Source organism: Neopelma chrysocephalum, unplaced genomic scaffold (genome assembly GCF_003984885.1).
Source record: "Neopelma chrysocephalum unplaced genomic scaffold, ASM398488v2 Primary Assembly neopelma1_42, whole genome shotgun sequence".
Classification (NCBI taxonomy): Eukaryota; Metazoa; Chordata; class Aves; order Passeriformes; family Pipridae; genus Neopelma; species Neopelma chrysocephalum.
Genome location: NW_020897700.1, coordinates 17609420 through 17628009, shown reverse-complemented (window position 1 = coordinate 17628009; position 18590 = coordinate 17609420). Strand labels below are relative to the sequence as shown.

Below are 18590 nucleotides of genomic sequence, written 5' to 3'. Positions count from 1 at the left end.
ACAAAATTTTCAAGGAGATTATTGCATTGCTGATTGTTTTCATGTATGCAGCCAGCTTATGCTCTTGTTCTAGAGTGCTTGGCTGCTTCTTGTAACTTCACAAGTGCCAAAAAGCTTTAGTTAAAAGTGCAGCTGGAAACTACGTAGAACTTTTACCAGATTTTGCAGGATTTGGCTCACTATTAAATGTGTGGGGTCTTGGAGCTGCTGCTGCATTCATTCAGACTTTTTCTATTATCTGAGACTGCCAAGGGAGGTGACAAGTTCTTTCCTCCCCTGGTAGGTTCTTTTAGGGCTGTTTTTCCTCTAGCAACTGCTTCGAGACCTCTGATTCATTTCTCTGCTGACCAGCAATCCTGTGTCTCCCAGCTGGGGCTAAAGCTGGTATTAGTGAAACTGTAGAAGGGAATGCAGTAGAAATGTAATGAATTAATTTCTTTGAATTAAGGATGAAGAAAAAAGCGTACGGTAGATGTATTTGCCAGTCTACAGCAATTGATAGGTTCATGAAGGAGCAAAAACCCTCAGATCTTTTTGAAAAAGTCAAACTTTTGAAATGGGTTAAAAATACTGCTGAGAGAGGTAAGGCGGAGGGGTTAATGTGACAAGGTAGAACCTTATTTTGTCAGAAGCCCTCAACTGTAATGCATGGGTCTTGTATGTAGAAACAATGACTTTATAATCTGAAAACACTTTAGTTGTATTGTGTTGTGGATGAAAAGTTTACAGTCTGATTACTGTTTTTTGAACTGGACAATTTGCTGAGACTACTGACCACTTGTAGATTAAATAGATAAAATCTGACAGACAAGCCACTCTTTGTGTTGGACACTAGAAATAATAATCGTGATCTGTGTTAAATGTAACTTAGAATGTTGTTTTAAAAGGGAAAAGTCTCAACCCTTACAGGCTTCCCTGTTGGTTGTTATCTGGATCACCCATGCTGTGATGATCTTTCAAAGAGAGGTCGGGTCCTGCAGGCACACTCTGAGGAAACCTCGTGATGATGCAGGGATAGTGTAACTACTGGGCTTTATTTCTACACCTGAGGGCAGTGAACAGGATGCAGAGACACCTTGGATTCCCACAGAGCTAGTTTTGATCCAGTTCTGTTGCTCCTGAGACAATTTACTGGGGATCTACCTTCTGCATCTCACTCTCCAGAGTTACTGTGGGTTATTTAACCAGCAGAGAAATGCTGTCTAAATGTAGTGGAGGCTGTTGTGGGTATTGCCTGACTCCTGACTTAATGAGCCCTTCCCAGTGGGGTTGGAGAGCAGAAGCAGTGATTAGCCCTATTGGTACCAGCAGACAGCCACTGGAGACCAGAGCTAATAGCAAGCCTACCTGTTCCTTGTGCTGAACAGCACAGGTGTGGTGTCCTGGTGCCTCGCCCTCCCAGCCCTCTGCAGCCCGGGAGCCAGTTGACCTCAGTCGCCATTACCAGCTTTTCTAGGAGTCCTCTCGTTTTAGTCATACTGTCATTAGTGATCCCTCTTCCTCTTTGCCTAAAGCTTAGGAGCACTGGTGCGCGTGGTGTGCATCCACATATCCCAACAGATGCTGCTGGAGGCTCCTGGCTACCACCTGACTGGCTCCTGGAGGAGGTGGCAGTGCTTCTGCATGGGTCTCCCATTCTTTTGTCATCGAACATCACTATAGGCCATTGTATCTTTAAGAAACGTTCACTGCTGTTTAAAATCACAATTGTTGTTCCTATATTCTTGTGTCAGACTAGGAAAAAGAAGTGGAAGGGTGTTGTCTCTTCCATGTTTTAGGATATTTGAGGGCTGTGCAAGCAACTGATTAACATTGGTCATATTTGTTAGTACAATCTTAGGAATGCTTAGAATACTGATGTGGTGTTTAAACTTGCTTAGAGTTGGGTTTCTAATTGCAAAGGCTTCTGTGGGACACTGAAAGTGGCGCTCTGATGGCATGGATTGTACCTATTGTCTATCTGAGTGCTTTTGGGAGGGGTGTGATATTTCACTGCCATGCTTTACCTGAGTTCTTTTTGGAGTTGCTTTTAATGTTAAAAGTGAGTTGTCAGACTCAGCAGGAAGTTACTAACTCAGAAGATAAGCAGTAATCTCTGATGAGGAATGTGCATGCTTTTCATGTCTGAATTCGGAGACAAAACATGATTTTAAGCTGCTGTGAAGGTATGCATTCAGTGTTTAAGAACAAATGTTTGCTCATGAATTGATAAGCAATATCTTGTTAAGGTTTGGTAAATTGATGGCTGTCATATGCTTAGTTTAAATTAGTTTGCAAATCAACTGGTAGGTTTTCCCTTATTAAGAATTGCTTTAAAAGTTTATCAACAGTGATGCTTACGATCTAGGCAAAAATACTCTCTTATGAAACCAATGGTATGTATTTTATTATACATGAGGAATGCAATGTTATATCTCTAACTCTTTTTTAACTTACACTGAGCAAAGCATGTGACATATGGTTCTACTCTGGAAAGACTATAGAAAAACCTGTTTCTCTTTAATACAGGTTGGATTATGATTCTGAGAGACTGCTTGATGTTGTCCTGTGGACAGGGTTTTCATGTGTTGATGTGTTTGGTTTCTCAATCTCACAACACTTGCTGTTAGTCCTCTGGTGACTGTACCACCTGCTAACTTGTAAATGTCTGTCCTTGTTGGGGCTGGTAGCAGGGAGGAACCAGGATAACAAATGGAGGGACATTCTTGAACGTCAGTTTAAAAAAAAAAATTAAAAGTCAGTTGTGACATGACAGCCAGATATCTCACTCCTAGTTATTAGAAATTAAACTGTAGTTCAGTAGACTGTTTGTAGGCCAGCTGTGAGCTGTCATTGCTATTGTGATGCCTTGTGTTCTTAACTAGCAGGTCCTTGGTCACAAAGAAATAACTGGCAGTATCTCTATCTCTTTATGGTTATTGGTGAAGTTACTGAACAAAAAATACAGAACTAGCCAAGTAGGAAATGGAGTCAGTGTCAGATCAGCTTTATTCAAAGCTTCTAGACTCAATTTCACACACTCACGTGTGTGATACTGAGTGAAAATCATGTCCGTATGACCAGCTCTGTAACCTGTGATACAAATGCAGTGGTTTAAGGTATGCAGTTGGCAATTCGACAAACAATATAGGTGTTGGGTCTTGGTGTTGAGCTGTCTGATGCATGGAAGTGGAATTAGATCTGATGGATTGCTTCAGCAGGTGTGATGAGATAAAAAGGATTTCAGAGTGCTGAGAAAGAGCTGTCTGGAGCTGCTAATGATGAATATTAGAGAAGGGTGTTTCCAGATTTGCTCTTATGGTTTAACAGTACAGCCAAACCAGTTGAATGGCTTGTTCCCTCCTGAAGGGATTTTCAAGGGCTGGCAGAGCATTCCAGAGAAGTTTCACTGTGTGACTTCTCTTGTATTCTTTAAACTTGTGTGCTCTTCCTGATGGTTTTCCTTTGTGGATGTAGTGCCAGGTAAGACTGAATCAAGACACTCAAGTCCTTTCCTGTAAGGGCAGCGGGGTCTGTTACTTAAGTTGAAGCTGCTCTGTGTCACTTCACCGTAATAGGCAGAGGCAGAGCAGATGGGCTGAACCCAGCTCATCCGCCTGCTTTGCCGCCCAGCCAGGGTGGTCCCACGTGCCCTTCGTCATGTGGGCTGGCTGTGGGTGTGTGCATGACTTCTACTTGTTGGACTTGGAGCATTAAAAAGTCAGAGCATTAGCCTGAGCCAGAGAGGAGGCAGCTTTGGCAAATGGGGTTTGCTCACTAAGGCGTCAGATGCTCCCCCAGTGCCCAAGAAAAAGGCCAACCCATTCAGTAATGGAAGGACTTGCTTGCTTTTTCCATCCAGTTTTATGGTCCTCAGAGCTGCATTTAGGTTGGAGGGTGGTAACCTGAGAGGGGCTGTGCTTTACCACCACCACGATCCTACAGAAGCTTGAACTCTATGGATGTTTGTCCATTTGATGTGCAAATTTCTTAGGTGGTTGGTGTTCTGCTTCTTAGAGCGCAAAAATCTGCTGAAGTCAGATCAGAGCAGCGTCCCCAATAAGCCCATCTGAAATATGGAAATTGATTCATCCCCAAATAGTATTTAAAAAAACAAACCCCAAACTTGTGTTGCCTTCAGAATCCTACCATTGCTCATAGGAAGTAAAAAAACCGCACAACAACAAAAACCTAAACAAACAAAAAAACCAAACTCAAAAGATATTAATTTGGAGTTATTAAATGCACTCTGTTTCAGGAAATACTGGAGCTAATAAATAAATTCAGGCTTGGAGATTACTCTGTGGAAAGTACTTTAGCATTTTTCTGTTTGACTCCTTTTCAAAGAGAAGTAATCCCAGCACTAGGAGGATGTGACCACCAGCAGCTTTTGAGATGAATTTTTGGGTGAGGAATGATTTGACATGCAAATATGTTCTTCAGTATGATCATTTGCCTGATAGCCTGGGAATAATTTTCATGTGACCTACTGTTGATGTTTCAAATAAAATTAACATCTGTTGGAAGAAATGCTCAGAAATATGCTGGAAATTCAGCTGCTCAAAAAAAAAAGAACATGACTCTGCTATCTTGTGTGTTTAACTTTTGGGAAAATTGTATCTGCCTAAATGAATCTTAATGCTTTCTTTAAGCACATGAATATAAAATATATATATTGGGGTATTAACCTTTGAAATTAGTTGTGATATCATATTTTTTCTCCCTTTCTCATTGTTTTATTGTATCTACCTTTATTCATAAATATGAAGAAACTGAGCAACATTATTCCTCCTAAAACCCCCCAAAACTGTTGAAAGCAAAAAGAAATGGTGCAGTTTTACTTCAGCAAATACAGGCTGTTGCCTTGGTGGTTGGAAAGATGAACTTTATTTTTCTGTTTTGTGTTTTTGCTTTGGTTGGTTATAAGCCAGCAATATAAAATGATTGTAAGCCAGCCACAGAAAACAAGTCACTGTATTTTCTGTTGATTATAGTACTACTGAGATATTTCTGTAGTAAGATCTGGCAGAGCTCAGCTTCCAACACGTGCTGGTTCTTTTTGTTTCTGGATGTGAGTTGTCATGGTAATAAGCCAGGAGCTGCAATGTGGAGCTCCTCATCTGCTCAACCCTGGCTCAATGGTGACTGTTTGTGACAAGTAACCTCTGGAGAGATGGTCAGGGACTCCCCTGGCATCAGGGGCTTCTAGAAAATCCCAGTTTACAAAGTGGAAGTGTCTCTGATACTCTGAGTGGTTCTGTAAATCAGGGTATTGCTGGCTAGGTTGGGATTAAATTGTGCTTGGGAACTGATTTTTTTTTTTTTTTGACCAGAAAGTGGAGTTTATATTTCTGGGTAGTTTGGGGGTTTGGTTTTGGTTGACAAGGGGAAAAATTGCATAAAGCAGAGGGTGGAGCATGGTGACATTCAGCACTTGGGACAGTGCTGAAATGCCCAATTCATTGCTGGGCTGCACCCTCCCAACAGCACAAGGATGTCTGTTTCAAGGTCTTGTTTTAAAAGCAAGGTATAATGCAATTATATCCAAGAAGTTAGATGAAATACAAGCAGTCAGGACTGTTAGAGCTTCAGATGCAGACAGATGATCACAGGTGATTTGTGCAGAGGTGGCTTTATTGGGTTACCCCTTCATTAGCTCAGGAACATTGATGCCTTATCCTGTTACTGAATTTATGGTTTGTTTGCTTTGAAATCTGTAGACTAATTAAACATTATTAAAAAAAAAAACACCAGGAAAAATATCTGAGAATTGTCATACCTTAAACTTGCTCTCACAGCTCTCGAGAAATCTTCTAAGCACAGCTAACTACTCACCCTATTTTTGGAAGGCAACCTTACCTGGTATACTGTGGTCTCCTTTTCCTGACCACCTTGTTTACTCTTCCTGATGTTACTCTCTAGGCTGAGGTCCTGTAAAATGCTTCTGCCATCACAACTTGGTACCGAGTAAGAATTACTTTTTCACTGTTTACTCCAGGACATTTGTGTATCACTTTCATTTTTCCCTGTTTTATTCTTTGTTCCTTATTTTTGTTAAACAAATTTTTTTATTTAAAAGCTGCCAATCATTATAGTACTCTGTATTTGAATAAACTTACATAAAACTGATCTCTGCTACAAGTAGTTGTTTAAAAATAAGCACCACTGTATTAGTAGCTGATACATTTGTTAGTGCAAGATTGATTTTCTTTTAGTAGGATATTTGGTCTTATTTCCTATAGCTAATGAAAAATTTGGGAAAAATAACCCTGGCTCAAAAGAATTAGAGACTCTTCTTAGCATTAAAAAAAAAGAGGAAACCCCTGTAGGAACTGGCATAACTCTCCAACAAAAGATATGAGTATTTGTGCAATGAATGTGCAATGAACAGATATGATACAAGCCTCCAACTGTTGGCTATAAATATTGAAAAGGTACAAAACTGCAATTACCTATATTTTTAATGGTGAATAACTTTAAATGCCTTTCATAATTATGAAATGTGCAGCCAGTAGGAGAGATTTTTTTGTAGTGAAACCATTTTGTTTGCATTTGGACATGCAGCCAACATTTGGATTTTTGACTACAGAATGTCAGTTTTTGTGTTAAGCATTCAATTGTCTGACTTCTGAGAGTCTGGAAAGCAGAAAGAAAGGCATTTCACTACCCTGTAATTTCATATGCTCATTAGTTTGTTTGTGGACTTCTATGACATGGCAGGCTTTAATTTCCCATCTATCCTTTCCACGTTCATCCTCTTCTTATGGGATGATTATAATAATGAGCGTCTTAATTTTTTTTGCTTTGTTCTGCTAAAAGCTTATGAACAGCAGGATAGGTTGAATCAAGTGTGCTACTCTTGAGACAGTGTTAAAAGTCGGGTAGCGTGGGTGGGTCATTGCACCTTCCAACTCATTGTTGTCCACTTCCAATTATGAAAAATTCTGAAATGCAAAAATGAATATATGTAATGAAATTGTATTTTGAGGGAGCTCTTTAAAAAGAAAATAATTCACAAAAGAAATAAAGTATATTTGAAAGACAGGAAGGCTGATTTCAAGACCCCATTGAAACAACTTATTTCTCTGCAACTATTTTACTATGATCCTGTGGTGTTTCTCCAGTCTGACATTGAAGCAGTAATGCAGTTAACTCTTTGGAGAAGCATATTTTTGTTCTGTACTTGGACAACTCCCAGTTGAGACAAACCAGGAAAATGGGATTTCTCCTATGAGGTTTTGGAGTTGCTCCTGATTAGCTTAATGCGTGGGTGCTGCAGTTCCAGATTAAAATTGCCTGTTCATCCTGTTTCTAGTTCAGTTTAAAATCCCACCCATAACCCATAACAAATGTCCCCACCCTCCCCATGGTGGAGCTAAAAATAGCAATTTTTGTGTGCCAGTGAGTCTTAACAAGATGACCACAATATTCCTTTCCTATTGCTTAAAGGAAGTGAAGACTTGGGTAGGCTTGATGGCCTGTAAGCTGCCATTCTGATGAAGGCCAATTCCCAAGCTTAATCATGCCTGATTGCTGTGGAGTGATGTTTTGTCATGAATTTCCTGAAATATAATGCACGAGACAAATGCATACAGGTTTAACATGGTAACATTTTTCAGAACTTGATCGGCCACTAACACTTTTGGCTGCTGTTGAGATAACTAATTTGGCATTTGATGACTCTAACAGACCTCTAAATTTAAAAGTTGTTTTGAAATCCCAGTCAGCTGTTTGGGGCATGAGTAAGAAGGTATTTGTTTTTAGACGCTGCTCAGTTTCAAATTGTCTAATAATTGTCTTGGAGAGCTGTGGTTTTGAGGTAAATCAAGCTGTTGCCTGGAATGGGCAGTTATGGAAAGGCGAACTAGGCTGGTGGCTGACAAACTGGGGACAGCAGAGCTACTCTACTATGATAGGTTGTCTTCTTACCCATGTACCTGGCTTTGCTCCCCACCTGTGTACAATGCATCTTGTTTTTGCTTCTCATCCCTCCACTACATTTTTCATATGCCAAGCAAAAGAAAAGGAAGAAATTATAATGGCAATGTGGTGTGGTGGATGGTACTTACCAGAGTAGTTCTGCTGAGCTGAGTCCCCTGTGTCTGTGTTGTGAACAATGAGTTTCCATTCTTGCAGCTTGTCTGGTGCAGCTAATGGTGCTGCTCCTTGGTAAGGGGAGGGCTATACTATACTGAATGGTGACTGGATATGTCTGGTTTGCTCTTGGCAGGAAAACAGAAGCTCCACAGGTGTAGATAAGGACAAATAGGATTTGAAAGTGTGCTTAAAACTGATGGATAAAAAGGGTAGGAACTTCTTCAACCCTACTGTGAGATCATTGAAAAGGTAGCATCACCCAATTCTGTAGGTTTTCTGTTTGAAGAATCAGCCTGCAGTATTAAAAATGTCAAGTTTGACAAAAGGAAGTGCTAATTGACTGTTATACAAAACTGATAGACCAAGCTTTGCACTCTAGATTATGCTTAAACACTGAATGTATTAAGAATGTATACTTTTTTCCTACATTTGGGAATTTCATTAGTCTTGATAGCTTGCAGTTTCAAAATAGTCTCCTATAAAGGAAATGGTTGTTTCAGGTAGATTTTCAAAAGTAAAGTACATAACCTATATTTATCCTTAAAACGTGGCTCATGGGATTTCATTCACGGAAGTACCGATTTGGGCCATTAAACATATATAATTTCACTTAAATATTTCATTTCTTTCTGTGTAGCTGCCAATTCAGTATCAAGTCAATAAGTTGTTTCCAATAACTTATGCTTTAGGGTTTTTTAAGCCACAGATCTCTATGTACAATAGTAAGAATGGCTTGCAGAGATATGTTGTTGTACCTTACAGTGAAATAAAAAAGAACAATTTATCTTAAATTGGTAGTGTAATAGGTTGTATCCTGGCAGGCTTTCTGTGTGGCAGCTCCCACTCCCACCTGTCTTTGAAGATCCTGATGTAAGAAAAAGAATGTAAAACATTTGTAGCACATGACAAACACTTCATTTTAATCTCTTCGGCAAATTTGTCTTGGTATGGCTCAGTGATAAGTGTGTATGTACCTGGGCATGCTTCTGCACAGCAGTTAGGATTCTGTTCAAGTTTTTTTCCACTGCTGAGACATTGGAGGTGAAGATGAAGTTTTGATGTGTGTATGGCAGTGATTTTGAATCAGCCATACTGGGTTTTTGTGTCACAGTGTTGGTCAGTTATTGTGGTTTTGCTCCTGTCTTTTGGCAGGTTAGTATTTGCAAATGTGATCTCACCCTTAGGTGACCATTTAGTCACCCTTAGGTCTTGCCTTCAGAGAGGGTTTTGGCTGGGGTAACTGACATATTCCCCCAACACTACCCTGCCTTGCCTGCAGGGGTTGCTGACTCTGGAGGCAGTAACTTGTGTCATCTTCTGAGCTGCTGTTAGTGAGAGCCTGGAATTTTAGTGTGAACCAGATGTGAACAAACATGCTTGGGAGTGGCCATGTCTCTTCTGTGGACATGGAAATTTTTGTTTAAGCCAGATGGGGTTGATGCTGCTGTAGTCCAGTCTTCCTTTTGGTGAGGCTGGCACTGCTTTGGCCTCAGTGAGCCAGTACAGGCAGGCAGACAGGCCAGTGCTAAATCAATGCTAGAAGAAAAAAAGAAAATATAAGTGCTTGGTATAGCTACCTGAGTGGCTGAGAGTCAAATGATTTCAGGTGCTGGGTGTGTGAAGAAAAGGGAAAAAGACAGGATCTTATCACTGCAAGGAAAGATAGACAGGACTTCAGCAACCTGGATTTGGATTGCGGCTTCATTGCTCAAGAAGAAGGAAAAAACTTGGCATTGGTGCTCTTGTTAGGACATCACAATTTGGGGAGTTCCCACTTTGAGCTAAAATAAGTGTTTAGTCAACCATATAGAAATGAGAAATACCTCTCTTTTTGTGAGCAGTTTCATGGTCTGTTTAAACCCATCGAAGACTTTGAGGTCCCATCTTTTCCCTGCTGCATGAGTGGTTACCTTCAAGACAATGAATTAAGGAATTAGCTTGTGTTTTATTTTTGCCCTTTGATATAAAAGAAACCAAACTATTAAAATGTGAAAGCTGCTGTCTTGTTTGCCACTTCACAGAAATGAGTGGATTTCTTACTCACAGAGCAATTAATTTCTCAACATTTTGCTTAACTGTGGCAAGGATGGATAGTTGAGTTGGGCCTGTAGTTTCACACCTTGATGCAAACCAAGACTGAAACCAGTGTAAGCTTGCGATTTTTAGAGAGCTTTTAAGTTTTTCAGTCCAAAATAGAATTTTTTCACATCTCTATTATCTTACTAAAGTAAAAATTTCTTCCTTAAGCTAGTATGAATTTGGGCCCGGCATTCTGGTTTTTTTTGCCAAATGTGCTTGAAGCACAAATCAAATGGATAGAAATGACTGGGCATAAACATATGCAGACTTTTATTAGAGTGGAGAGCAGAGGTAAGGTTGCAGACCGATATGTTTCTACAGATCTAATTGAAGTTGAGCTGTGTTAAAACTTGAATCTCTGTTTTGTTTCAAAGTACAATCAGAACTTTAAAGTGAGCCATCTGACACCATGGAAACAAGCAAATTAAGAAATGACACTGAATTAAACAAATTTTGTGCTGCTCCACACACAGCAACCAAAGCATATGACTGGCTGCAGTACAGATTTAAGTGGAGGTTATATTTCATGAAGTCTTTTATCTTTCATTTAAATAAAACCTTGCTTTAAAAGCTGTACTAATTTGTGTTATTTGTTTTAGTTTTGGAGTTTGTGTTGAGCTGTTTTGTCAAACTGTTGCCTCAATCTTTGTATAGAACTTAATTCTTGTAGCAAGATCAGCTGAGGCCTTGCATGGCTTTTGCTATTTTTTTTTTCCTTTCAGTTCTGCTGGCTGGATAAAACTAGAAAGCAGAATGTTGGTAGATCCTCTGTGCTTTTGTGTAAGTAGTCCTTACTGTAGCAGAATATTTAGCCAGTTGTAGTGGAGATGATTATCTTTGCTCCTCTTGACATTTTAAAACTCTTATAAAGTTATATTTAAAAAAAATGAGGGGAGAAACTGTAGAGAATGACTTTCTCGGAGGTTCTGATGGTTCGGTCTGCCACCTTGTGGTCATTTGAGTACATGGCTTGTAAGAGCGGCATCCAAAAAGGTATCAGCCTGCTGCTGTCACCTGCCTGTTTTTATATATCCTGCTAGAGGCAGGTTTCAGGGACACTGTGAGCTAACAGGAATGTTTGTGTAAGTCACAGTGGGGTTGAATTTAGCTGCTGCTTTAAGGGTTTTGCTCAACTAGCCGGCATAAATCACGTAGGCAGGTTACATCCTTGAAAGACAAACTTCTTTCCCTGAGAGTTTTAAAGTTTAGCTTTTGTCAAGTGTCTAGAATATCAAACTCAAAAATTTTCATAGCTTAGGTGCCTAATTTTATGTGTGTGTGTTATTTTTGTGAAATGACCTTCAGGCATTTAGAATCTGCTTAGGAAATTACAACACTTGGCACAAATATTTTGGAAGGACTCTTGAATTCTATCAGTTCACTTTTAATTAAGAAGTTAAAGCAGCTGTCTGTGTTTGATATTGAATATTTTTGCTAAGTAAACAAAGCATATTTTTTTCTGAGATAAATGGAAAGCCGAGGTGTCCTAATGACAATAACTTGATATTCTGATTTTATTTTTTCTTAAATTGCTTTCCTACTCTTTAATGCTGCAGTCTGACTGGAAGCATGCAGTGCCTTCTGACATTATATGGATATATATTTGCTGTTTTGACTCTACTGCAGTTTTCCATACCTTGCACTGTTATGGAGAAGTTGATTGAAAGGAGTGTTCCTGGTTATTTTTTACTTCAATTTCAATGCCAAACCTTTGGTGCTAGAGGGAGCTGTTACCTGCCAGACACCCTCTGGAAAGATACAGCTTAATGAATGGGCAGCAGCTCACTTTGCCATTTTTTGGAAACAGCCAGTGCGTGTCAGCTGAGATCTTATAATGACTATTTACTTTGATAGGACCCAACTGCTGAAGCTACTGGACTGTTTTCTTGCTGCTTTTCTTGCAAATTAAAAAAAAAAAGCCTGTCGCCTTAGTTCTCTCAGTGATATCTTTAGCCAGCAACCAAGATTTTTTTAGTTGTGGTTTCCCCTACTCTCCTTGCCCCTCCTATTTATTAAAGGTCTTTAGATGTTTAGGTCTTTAATGTTCCTTTCAACCCAAACCATTCTATGGTTCTCTGACTCCCTTCAGTGATTTAATTAGTTCCCTCTGCATTGAGTCACTTCAGCTGCATTTCTCTAGGAAAATAACCTGCATTCATTAGTGCTTTATGTATCTGTAGGGTCACTAGGTTTGTGTCATTCATCAGTTTTGGAAACCAAATGTCTTTTAGGTCTGTGGATCCCTGTAAGCTAGCATCTGTTCTGGGAATACTTTACAGCAGATAAAATCTCTGCCACTTCTGAGAAACCTCAGTGCAAGCCGGTGGCAGAAAGGTTACTCTCCTTCTGTCTCATCTTGTTGTTAGACAGACTTGCAGGAAATGAGTTAGAGTAGCACCTTCTGGCCAGGCTCTTTTCCATCTAATATGCTGCTATGAGCATCTAATCCTCAGTGCTCCACTCCCAACTTGCCATGGTAGCTGGTGCCTTGTGCTGCAGAGTCCACACGTCTGGATGAGCAGCAGTGATGCCATGGTGACTGTCTGGCTTGCATCTTGCCCTGCTGCCTGCACAGAGCTCCTGGGAGCTTCTACTCACCTCCAGCCTGTCTAGCAAGTGAGCAAGTCACTGACTACAGCAGACATGTCTTTTCACACACTTTTATTAATACTAAAAAAAAAAAAAAAAGGCAAGCAATGACTGTATTTTCTCTTCAAAGCCTTCTATGTGCAAGGTCCCTCCATCCCAAACCATGCATAATTACTTGTGTCTTTTTTGTGCCCTTTGCTCCTCACAGGACCAAAGCCTCTAGAGAGCAAGGGAACAGAAGGACCAGAAGAGAAGTGAAATTGCAGTATTTGGGCTTGTGTGTTTCTTCTTCTTTTTCAAATTGAATATTTGCCTTTTCACTGTTAGAAAAAGAGTTCGTTTTGATACCGAATAAGATACATCTATTTAGCCTTAGCCATTGACTGTAACTCCTGGTATCCTTTCTGACATGTTACCATGGTTTTAACAAGTACAGCAACATTTCTACACTTAATGTATTTAAATGGATTTTATTTTTATTTTTCTTTCTTAAATTCAAGTTCTCTGTGTGACTTCAGTCCTAACATCTTTGCTCAAATACCAACCACATCTAGCATTCTGTCATTGTGTCTGAAAACAAGTATTTCTTGTACTTTGTGGTCAATTTTAAATACACAAATATTTCACAGTGATCAAATCTTTCATAAATTTCTAACTTTGTTATATTCCATTACTTGAAAACATCTTCTTAGAGTAAGTTATGAGATTTGTATTGGTGTTAGTTTATTCTGAACTTTGTCAACCTCAGCTAGTGGTTGTAAACCATTACTCTGATTTTCAGTGAATTATGGATAATACTTGGTTTCTCAACTAGCAAATTTAAGAAAAGAAAAAGGATGATGAAACAGCATGAAATCCATGATCCAAAGTCAAATCACCCTAGAGGTTGTGGGCTGCACTGAAGTTTTCTCATAAGTCCTGTAGTCATTTTAAATATAACTTGAGTAAAGCCTCTAGCCTGACATTAGTGTTTCCCTAGTTGCATCTTAGGAAGTTTTAGTCTTCGATGCTCTTTTTATCTCTTTGTTCATGTTGTTTTGTGAGCTGGATATTGGAGGTCCACAATGGTGAAAGTAACATTTTACCATGTAACTAGGATTGCACTTTTGATTTTTTTTTGTATTATTATCTCGTGCCAATAATTTTCTGTTCATGCCACTTTTTTTCATGTCTAAGATTGTGACTTATCATCCATTTTAAGAGGATACAATTTTAAAATATCTCTGTACAACGGGGTATTTCGTTAGGCTGTTTTGTACTTTTTTCTTTTCCCCTGAACAGGAAAAGATCTATTTCTTATGATCTCGCTTTATGAAATAAATGAAGGTTTTTGGGTATATTGGCATTGGAAAGCAAGATAGTGATAGTTGCCAAGTAGCTCTCTTGTAATTCTGGATTAGGCTTGTTTCCTAGACAATAAATAATGACAGCAGAAGCAGAAAGGTTTCTGTATTTGATGTGGATGTGGTATGATTCTCCCCCATGTCAGGTTCCAACATATAATCAAAGGTTTTCTTGCAATTTGCCTTTAACCTCCTGAAAATGTTCCTACTACTCCAATAGGAGAGCTTTGGATTTTTTAAAAAAATTTTTGTGAGGTATTTTAATAGCTTGTACCGAACTGAGAATCCTAATAATATTTTCCTTATGTTTGCAGGACTTGGAGATTGTTTATTCATATTTACATGGAATGGAAGCTTTGTCGAATCTGAGAGAGCATCAGCTAAGGTATGATACTTTGTCATTAAAAAACACGTATGTTAATGCACTAACAAAGCAAAGGAACAGTAATTTTGCTAACTGTATACTACCTCTTGTTCTCAAATCTTCGTTCGCGAAGCCTAGCCATGATGATGATGATACTACCTCTTGTGTGCCCTACCTCAAACTGAAAAGCTGATTTTTACTGCATCCATTTCTTCCCTTCTTTATTGTCCTAACACTTTCCTCTTGTATGTGTGCATATACATCTCTATTTGTTCCTTCCTATTTATGTCTATTGTGGATACATTTGTTTTCTTTTCAAATTTTCAGACTAGAAGTAAATGCTTTACGTACAGAGTATAAGGTCCAGTCCTGATCGAAAGCCTATATATAGACAAAATCATTTATGTAATATAATAATCATGAGAGCAGAGTTTGTTATTCAGCTTCTGTTTCAGTGTGTGCTTGCTTTTGTATGGAAGTTTTAGACAAATTGTGTACAGCACTTGCAAATGATACTTAGTAAAAATATCTAATAAAGGTCATCCACATTTTTTTTACTAAAATGCTTCATGAAGCAAATGACCTCAAGTAAAAACTTTCACATTAACTCCTGATTTTTTGGTTTTTTTTGGTAAAGACTTGAGTTTGTTTGATTTTTATGTAACTGTTTCTAAGGTTTCTAAGATTATTTTGGCATTGATGTGAAGCTGGCAGCTGCAGAGGGAGGCCAGCACATCTTCTCTATGCTCTGCGGGGTGAGAGGGTGAATTACTGCTGTTTTGCATCCTGGTGTATGCCAACATTTGCCACATCTGAAGATGCTGATGAAGCTTTGACTTGATTAACGCTGGTTTAGGTTCTAATTTCTGGCCTTTTGCTTTGTCATTCTGTGAGAGTCCACATTCCCAAGCCAATATTCTGTAATTTGGAAAAAATAGAAGGCGGGGTTTTCTTTCTTCCAAAATGATCAAGACACATTTTGCAATATGAATGTTGACTTCAAAGAAGTCTCTGTAATTACTTTGCTTTGGAAGGAGTCCGTGGTCATATTCAGCTAAAGTATTTTGTGTTATGTTATTATGTGCAAGACTTTTAGCACATGAAGTTTTGCATAGCTGGAGTTGAACTGATGTTGTTTACAAAGATCAAAGTGTGCACATATGGTTGCGTGGTATGTTGGTATGTGCTTCTTGGCTTCCTGTGCAGAATGAGGTTCCTGCTGAGGAATGTGTGGAACTCGCTCTCCCAGCATAGTGAATTCCTCACAGAGAGCTTCTGTTTACAGTACCGTACATGGAAAAGGCTGGACTCCTGGCAGATGTTGAACTGAAAGCTTTTATAGTATCCTTTAGGATACGACTCTCCTTTTGGCAGTGGAATGCCATAAAAACCTCTCAGATTCTTTGAAACCTAATGTGTTAAATGTGGCCTCTAGTAGTAAATAACTTACCACATGGCTTGTTGGTGATCTCATATTGAATTTATTATATTTGTTTAGGAAGTGGACAAAGATCACATTTGAGCGATTGAGCAAGAATTGGACACCAGCATTGACCAGAACTAATTCAATTTTTCAAATACTTGAGGAAGCAATCTAGTTTGTGCTACTTGGTTGCTGTAATTTCTAGCTGTATCACTGTAACACAAGAATTGAAATGCTTGGCTGCCTTCTGTAAGAGGCATTTTTTTCCTCTATTACTGTCCTAATAATGGGACCAAAATGCTGTAATACTCAGTGGCAGTGGTGAACTTGCATGACTTCATCAATAATGTGCTTCCTTCTATCTCAATTCAGAGGGGAACTAAACTTGCTTGTTAAGGTGATTCTGTTTCCTCTAACTCCTACTCTTAGGTGGCCCATTGCCTAGCATCATTTCAGACCAGTAGGCCACGGACTTCCCTTGAGCAGTATTTTAATTTTTAAATCTGACCCCTAATAATGACTTTTTTCTGGTATCTTCTCACCAGTAACTTCATGTCCGTACTCCCCTTCCCTCTTAAAACAGAGGATCAGAGAGAAGATGAGGGCTCAGGAGGTAGAAGCAGACAGTAGCTTTTCAGTGTCTGTAAAAGATTTTGACAAGACCCAATTTTTTATGCTGGAGAGCAGCGTCTGAAAAGAGATGGTTCTATGGTTCAAAAAGTTTTTTGCTGTGCCAGGAAGTAGGAAGATTTTTCATTAGCTGAAATTGATATGGAATACATAATACTTAATTATATACAGTACAGACATTGCCTGGAAGAAAAGTTCTCAAAGATGACCCAAAGAGTAGATCTAAAATAATGGGGTTGGAAGAAAGACTGTGGTAATAAAACTTGATTTCTATATATATATATTCTATATATTGTATCTATACCTATACGGATATTTTATTAGCAAACAGAATTACGATCTCAGTTTTCTGTTAACAATTTATGAATAGTCAGGATACCACTATAAGCCTGCCAGTTCTGGACAGAAAAAGCATTATTTCTTTGTGGGTTGAATTAATATGTAAAAATCCTGCAAGAGGTGAGTGCTAAGGTGACTTTTGTAGCAGTGTGTTGGCTATTGAAATGAATGATCTAGCAAGTGGCAAAGAGATGCCTTTTTTAAATGTTACATCAAACCCAGACCAACTCTTCCAGGCCTCAAATCAACTTTTTTGAGAGTTTTTGCCTTAGCAGCAATTCTTGAGTGCTTTTCTCTGCTTATGATATCATTACTGGCAGCTGGTCATTGGTACACTGAGATTCTGAGGATGAATTGTGTGAGGAAAGAAAATTTTCTTTCAAAATTTAAATATAGTTGCTCGTTTGAATGTTCACATGAGCCTCTTAGGCAAATCTGTCTGACTGTCTGTCAAATAGCCTTGGGGTTTGCAGTCTGCTTCAGAGCCTTAGAAATGCCAAGGGAGGCAGAGGGACTTGTTTCCTTCCCCTTCCCCCCCAATCTCCCCAGCAATTTGTAGGGCTGTTTCCTTAAGACAATAGACAGAAATGGCATGTTGATTTTTTTTTTTACACCAAATTAACATTAGATTTCCTAATATGTGGTAAGTTCCATTATAGTTTCCCTCTATTATGCCACATTTGTCAGGGAGACAGTGAATGTGAAAGTACTTTAATCCTCCCCTCTAGACAAAGGATTTCTCTACAGGAAATTCTCTCTACTTTGAGCCCTCTGGGATTTCAGCATTAAAATCTCATGGTAATTTTCAAGTTGCTCAATTTTAGCAAAATGAGAAGCATTGATTTACCATGCAACATAATTTCTTGTTTTATCTATTGAACCTGACTTGAAAATGGGAGCAGTTTTTATATTGTTTTATTTCTGATGAGTGTTGCGTATAATACATTTCCATCCACTTCTAAAATCCAGAATTGTTTTTTATAAAGCAACTTTATCACATCACTTTATAAAATGAGATCAGTATATTTTTATCCATTTTTATAGAATTTTTTTATAGGAACAGTTACATCTAATATCCTAAATCAAATCTGATCTTGGATGAACTAATAACTTTAATGCTTATATTTAATAATTTGTTTTCTTAAATTATGAATCAGCTTAGCTTTAAATTGATGGTTAGTTTCTGCAAGTGTTGGAGGCACGTGGAAATGCTGAGTAACTTCAGAAAGTGAAATCTTTGTGACATTGATAAGAATCGTAACTACAAATGACTTCTTCTCTTTCAGAATGATGTGTGAAACTGTTAGATATGAAAGGCATGAAGCGAATGAAGTTCTGTACTAGTAAGTATTTCTGCTTCCTTTTGTAGAATATTTAAAGAATTAATTAATTTTAAAGTGAGTTAAGGACAGTGATTGATGCCAAATTCCTTGCCCAGTGCACAGTGTGTAAATATCCACTTCATTTTCATCATCAAACAGTGGAGAAATTTGCTGGTGCCAGGGAGAGAGCTAACAGTGGCTCTTGCTCGGTGGTGCATGTTGTATTAAATTTATATAAAATTAGAGGGTGTGGGATGTCTTCTCATTAGTTGTCATTTTGTTTTACTTCAGTTTTGTGAAAGTAGTAGTGATCAGCTTTTCGTGCTAGAGGTGCCAAATTGACACATATAACATGGTTTATAATTAGCAGGGATGTGCTCTAATGTCAACTCAGATTTGCTGTAGAGATCTGAGAATTGCAATTG

General features: G+C 38.6%; 1 protein-coding gene across 4 annotated transcripts in view; it reads left to right on the top strand.

The window, feature by feature from the left end:
- Positions 1–18590, top strand: part of RAPGEF2 (Rap guanine nucleotide exchange factor 2) — a 183599-nt gene that overhangs the window by 41469 nt on the left and 123540 nt on the right. For all 4 annotated transcript variants that reach the window (XM_027676811.1, XM_027676807.1, XM_027676810.1 and 1 more), the window contains exons 2-3: positions 14402–14472; positions 18130–18186. In XM_027676811.1, the coding sequence (XP_027532612.1) occupies positions 14402–14472; positions 18130–18186 (128 nt within the window). The remainder of the gene's footprint in view (positions 1–14401; positions 14473–18129; positions 18187–18590) is intronic.